General features: G+C 31.5%; 1 protein-coding gene across 1 annotated transcript; it reads right to left on the minus strand.

Annotated features, from left to right (window-relative positions):
- Positions 1–1910: 1910 nt before the first annotated feature.
- LOC111288981 (triose phosphate/phosphate translocator, non-green plastid, chloroplastic-like) lies at positions 1911–5878 on the minus strand. The gene is made up of 9 exons (XM_022879885.2): positions 5280–5878; positions 4543–4665; positions 4301–4453; positions 3902–3987; positions 3687–3771; positions 3392–3511; positions 3212–3280; positions 2402–2531; positions 1911–2274 (listed from the first exon to the last, which is right to left on the minus strand). Exons 1-9 carry the CDS (start codon positions 5673–5675, stop codon positions 2198–2200), a joined length of 1239 nt encoding a protein of 412 aa, XP_022735620.1. The 5' UTR covers positions 5676–5878; the 3' UTR covers positions 1911–2197.
- Between the last annotated feature and the right edge of the window lie 304 nt (positions 5879–6182).

A 6182-nucleotide genomic window follows, 5' to 3' on the forward strand; every position in this document is an offset into this window, starting at 1 on the left:
CCAGGCCTCAAAAACCAGTACAACACAAACTATTACCGGAGGTTTAGGTTTTTTGATTCGAGGGTTTCTTAATTAAAAGCAAATTAATTTATATAGGGAGAAGAAAATGGCTTAAAATTAAATATGGCTTAGTGATTGAGGGTGGGTTCAACAGAAAATTTGTATGAGGTATGCCATTGAGATTTGCAGAAACAGATTAATAATAATAAGGATAATAGTAGTTATAAATAAAGGGACTTAAATTTGTTGCAACATGCAACATGTTTGTCTGTAACTACGTACATGTCAATGTAGACATGTATGGAAGATTGCATATCACTACTGTTGGATACTTATGTAACCATACAGTTATAAGTTTTAAAGGAGTTCTTTTTTTTTTTTTTTCATTTATTTCTACCATTAAAAGTTTAATTAAAATTTACTAAACTTTTAATGCAAGAAATAATAGTATGGTGTAATTAATGCAAATTTGAGTTAAATGGATGAGAGCAAAGGACATTTTTGTGTAGAGATGGGACAAAGATAATTTGTTCGGTAGATTTGGTCATATGTTGAACTTTTTAGTTAAGATTTCCCTTAATCCAATATTATGTATTAACCTCATTCCACCTCCTCCATCAAGGCTTGAAACAAACTCGGACTCGCATATTCTATAAATTTTTAGTTCCCTAGTAAAAAAAATCTATAGAAAAACTTTTCTTTCTTAATGGCTTAATATATATCCCTTTTTTAATCCTAATGCCATCAGCATTTTATGCATGTCTAAGAATACAACTAGCCATGTAGTGGGTGAGTAGTTGTTTAAATAATTGGGAGGCAAAAATAAGGCTTCTCCAAAGCAATGAAAATAGAAAAGGAAAAGAAAAAGAAAAGAAAAGGGAAAGTTTAAAAAACCAAGTTATTCAATTTAAATTTTTAAAACATAGTATTAAATAGATACTTTAAGAATTAGTATGATATAGATAAAATGAAAAGGCTAAAAAAAAATCTCTTTTCGCTTTTTTTTTTCTTCTCTTGAGGGAATGGGGATTAGATGTTCTGATGATTTGTTCAACATACTTCAACTTTTATATATTTAAGTCATCTCGATATTTATATTTCAATTTTAATCGAATTAATTGATCGAATTAATTTAATTTGATTAACCAATTAGCCATCAAATTAATTTTGATTTGTTATCAAAACTAAAAAATGACTTTGAAGAATTTTGGTTATCAAACACAATCGAATTAATCAAAATTTTATTTAAAATATAAAAACTCAAAGATAAAACTAAAAAAAAAATACATGAAACAGGCCATTTTATTTTTATGAATTATAAAAGTTTTTTATTTTATAAATTATAAAAGTTTTTAACTTAATGTACACTTTGATATTTGAATTTTGTGTTAGATAATTTTATTTAATTTATTTCAAATATGAAAAATTAAGAGTTTAAAATGTAATTCAACTTAAATATATTTTATTATTCGATTAATTTTAAAATTAATCAAATTCAATTTAATTAATTAAATTTTTAAAATTAATAATTACAATTTGATTAATAAATAATAAATAATTTAATTTAATTAATTCAATTTTTATGAATTAACAAAATAAACACTCCTAAGACTTTCTTTTGGGACCCAAAATCTCTTGGATTGGATTGGAGTCCAAAATTGAGAAGACTTGAAGGCAAGCAAAAACCCATGGGATCCAAATTCCACATTCAAAATTTTCCCAGTTTTTTGGTGGCTGTTGGCAGAAGGGAATGAGTACAAATGATGCAGGTTAACCGTAGGGCTATCACACAATTGTTTGATAGATTTGAGAGAGCATCTTTATAAGTTAGGTGTTAAAGCCTCGTACCCTTTCAATACCAAAGGCAGCAAGTAAAGATTTTGCCTACCTATGGATGTATGCATCCCGAAGAACAGGAAGGTTTCGCCTTTCGGTCATTTCCTTACCAATAGTCATTGTACTACATTTTACCAAATGTTACATTCCACAGCCAATTAATTAAACAGAAAGTCATCAAACCCAAACCAAAGACGAGAATTCTTCTCAGCGGAATTGGGTTCTTGCTAAAATCAAGTGGCAGTCCGCAGAAGGAATTTAGATTATCCAAAAAGGTAAAATAGACAAAATGGGAAAGTACAAACCAAACTCACTAATATGTCCTTAAATCATATAACAACTCAATTTATCAGCAAAATCTTCAAGCTGCCTTTGCCTTTGGCTTAATGCGCTTCACCCTGGAATACCAGAAAACTCCTGCAAGGGCAATTCCTGTGCCTGCAGCAAAAAAAATCACCACAGTAATTACTAAACATAGGCTTTAAGGAACAAAACATAAAACCAAACAAAAACAAAAATCTTTCTGATATTTTTCAATCAGGATATTATTGGAAAGCAATTTTACCGAGAGAATTGATTGGTGAGACGGGTGTCTTGAAGAAAAGAACAGAGCTGACAATGACAACCACCCGTTTCACACAGTTGCCCACAGAATGAGTAACAGGGGATACCCTTTGCAATATCATATAAGAAACCTGCACGATTTGGATCAAAAAATAATCACCATTGCATCGAGTATCATGTATTTGAAAAAAAAAATTAAGGCTACACTTAGAAGGATTTGGCATAATTTAAAATGATGTTTCTTTGAAAGAAACAAATGAGATATTGAGATCTCCAACATAGTCACTGGACTGCCCTTGCATCTAACATTTTCCCAATCTTTTTAGGTCATGTTTGATGCATAAGATGATAGATAGGATAGGATGATAATCATCCTATATTATGTTTAATTTATATCTAAAGAAAGGGATAGGATTCCAAGAAGGATTATCATCCTCTTGGTATAGAATCATTCAATCCTCTCAATGTGGAGAGGATTATTTTTAATTCATAGAATTGAACTTACATGTCCTATTATACCTTTAAAAATTACATTTATAATTTAAATTGTATAAATTTTAAGGAAGGATAATTTTGACCAATAAATAAATTATCCTATCCTAACCCTAGCACGCATCTAATATATGATAGGATAACATTATTTAATCTAATCCTATTTATAATATTATCTTATACTATCATAATCTTGTGTACCAAAAACATGACCATCATTCATTCTCCACAGTTGTATTTCAGTACGCAGCAACTTTGTACTTATGCATGCGATTCTTAAGGGAGACAGAAAAAACCATCAACATGCAAAAAACCTCACCTGCTGATAGGCATGGAAGCAAAGCGCAGCGAATAGAGATCTTACAACAACTTCTTTAACATTCAAACCCTGTTAGACAAGATAAAGGTGTAGCTAATTATGAAGAAATTTAGAAAATATTTTTTATCAAAAGCAAAATCAGGGTAACTGTAGCAACTTTAGCTCATCAACAGTACTCACAGCAGATTGCATGTAGGCAGGGGTAAACTTGACACCCTCCATGAAGATAGCCGCAGGGGCTAGCAAGAAAAAGGACATAATTGTTATTATGGAGAAGAGGGTAATGTTGTCCATCGAGTCCTGTCATATAATAACTGCCAGTTATGTGTTATAAAAGGTAACTTGTCAAAAAAGATTAGCAATGTAAAAAGACCATGTTGCAATGTATCAATCCAGAAGTAGCTAGAATTGCCACTCCAGCAAATGTTAGCACCATAGTAACCCAAAGGACAAGGATCTCAAAAAGTAAAAATACCTCTTTCTTGACCATGACCTTTTTGCTGAGAACGTTACGAGACTGGTTTGTCAAATTGGAAGCCATTGCACTCCAAAATCCAGCCCTTTATATGTTTTGAAAAAAAGGTTATATTACAAATCAAGATATCTGTACCAGAATCAGAAATGGATTGCATATGAAAGATTCCACAGTTAAAATATAGATATTACACGCTAGCATATTCAATTTCTTACCAATTGAAAGAGGCCTCAGTAACAGATGCAAGTGCAACTCCTCCAACAATTGGTAAAAGGGAAGCAACTACCCAAAGAGTAGGCAGCTGTAACAGCAAAACATAATCATCCAAGTTAGAAAAACCAACGTGAAATGATCAATGAATAAAATGAAATAGCATTACTAATCTCAAAAAAAGGAAGTAATTGCATCAGTTTTCTTGCAAAAATCAACTACGAACAGGCCCTATAAGCACTTATGCAAACTAAAATCAACAAGTTGAACAAACTTCGAGAGATATTACAGAAAAAAAAAAAAAAAAGGAAACTCAAAAAGGTACAACATATTATTGATATAAATTATAATCTCAAGTTTTTTTTATTTATAAAGAAAATGTCAATCTAAAAAAGAAATCACACCTCTCCTAGAAACATAGCAGAAAGCACAACTGAAAAGAATGGCTCCATAGCTTTAATTGTGTGAGTGAATGAAATAGCCACTTTCCCTAGACTCATATTCGTAAAGAGGTTGCCCAAGGTATGCACCACAGCAAGTGGCAGAATCACCGCAAGCTGTCAAGAAACAATTCAAAAATTAGTATAATTTCAGAAAACCAACGACCACTAGAGAATCACTATTTGCACCAATACATTCCGGATACCTGAGCACCAGTGGTTTTTGGCCTCTTATACAGGTTTAAAGTCCACATTAGAGCAACAAGTACACTCCCAACAGCAAACTGAATTACAGTGACAGTTACAGGGTAATGGAAGACCTTAAGAACCTGTGAACAAAGAAACAGAATTCAATCACACTCCATTCTCTTCATTATAGTCTGAGGTTCCATTTGGTTGCTTCCTAAAAATAGCCAAAAATTAAAAGCAAATACTGAAAGGAAAAATCATACTACAAAATTTACTGCATATGAGCAACTAACTAGAATGCAACACTAGTTCTAACATGATTACAATATAGTAAAGTAAAATTCTATATTTTTCTCCAAAAAAATCACAATTTTATTATTTTTTAATTCTTTAAAATTATTATTTGCTTTTGCATCCAATTGCACTTTTTTTTTTGCTTCCAAAAGCAAAAACCAACAACGGGACGGCCTCTAAATAAATTCTGTTATAACTATGCATTCAACAGAAAGGAATCATTTAGATGCCTTACATGAACTTCAACTGAATTTACTTTTCCAGAAAAAGACCTCTTTACGCCTTAATTTCCTTCTAAAGTTTTCTTAAAGTTGAAAAGTTTCCAGAAATATTTTCAATTAGCTGATTTCAAAATGAAAACTACCAAAAAAAAAAAAAAGACAAATGAATAAAACGTGAAATCTAAAAACAAGAAAAAGGAAAGTGAAGATTTCTTTTAATAGAAAAAAGAAAGTAGTACCTGTTTGTTGTAGATATTGAAGTAGATGTTGAAGAGGTACCACAATCCAAACAGCAATCCAAGCTCCAACGTCTTCACCAAACTACCTGACTTCTCGCCTTCACCGGCACTCTCCGCCGCCGTGACTCTAACTTCAAATCGATCCGCTTTGGAATCAGAAGGAACCGGGTTCCAGGCCCTGAGTGGCAAGGCCAAAGAGGAAGAGAGAGACCACGATCGCTTTGGCAAAGAAGGAACCGAAACGGCATTGCTTGAAGCAGAAAGATCATGCCGTTTGGAAGCGGAGAAAGAAGAGGAAACGCGAATAGAATCAAATCTAGATTTGGAACCGAATTTTTGCGGTTTCAGAGAAGGAATTGAACAAGGAGAAGACAAAGAAATGGCTGCGCTTTGCATTGTTTTTGTAGTTTTAATTTGCTGAGAGATCTAAATCGGAGATTCACAGGAGCCAGAGAGAGAAAGAGTTTTAGAAAGGAAATGAAAAAAGAGCTTTGCGGAATCCGTCGATACAGGGTTGGTGGGAACAGCGAGTTTGCTTTGCTTCCCTCGCAGAATATGAGAAAATATTTATTATTAATAAATATACTTTAAGGAAAACTACAAAAGCGAACGGATCCCGACTGCCGGATATTCTAAAGTTTGGCTTCAAATTTTCTTATTCTGTTTGTAAAATTCTTTTTTTTTTTAAGGAAAAAGAAAATACGCGAGAATTTTTTTTAGTAGCATGAATTTTAATTTCATTTTCTTTTTAATTTTTAATATTTTAAAATTATGTTGTCTTTTTTAAATTACCTTTTATAATTTTTTTTATTTTCAATATAAAAATTATAAAAAACAATAATTTTATAAAAAATTTAAATACAAATATATTAAATTTAAAATTTTTTGAATTCATGAAAATAA

This window comes from Durio zibethinus, chromosome 17 (genome assembly GCF_047325235.1).
Source record: "Durio zibethinus cultivar Kanyao isolate XHJ-2024 chromosome 17, ASM4732523v1, whole genome shotgun sequence".
In the NCBI taxonomy this organism is placed as follows: Eukaryota; Viridiplantae; Streptophyta; class Magnoliopsida; order Malvales; family Malvaceae; genus Durio; species Durio zibethinus.

What these genes read in the sequence shown, in the direction of transcription:
- LOC111288981 (XM_022879885.2), bottom strand. Translation starts at nt 5,675, where the DNA reads ATGCAAAGCGCAGCCATTTCTTTGTCTTCTCCTTGTTCAATTCCTTCT. An exon ending in AGGTCATGGTCAAGAAAGAG is followed by an intron (nt 3,512 to 3,686) that starts GTATTTTTACTT and finishes ATTATATGACAG; the next exon opens with GACTCGATGGACAACATTAC. An exon ending in CTCACCAATCAATTCTCTCG is followed by an intron (nt 2,275 to 2,401) that starts GTAAAATTGCTT and finishes TTTTTGCTGCAG; the next exon opens with GCACAGGAATTGCCCTTGCA.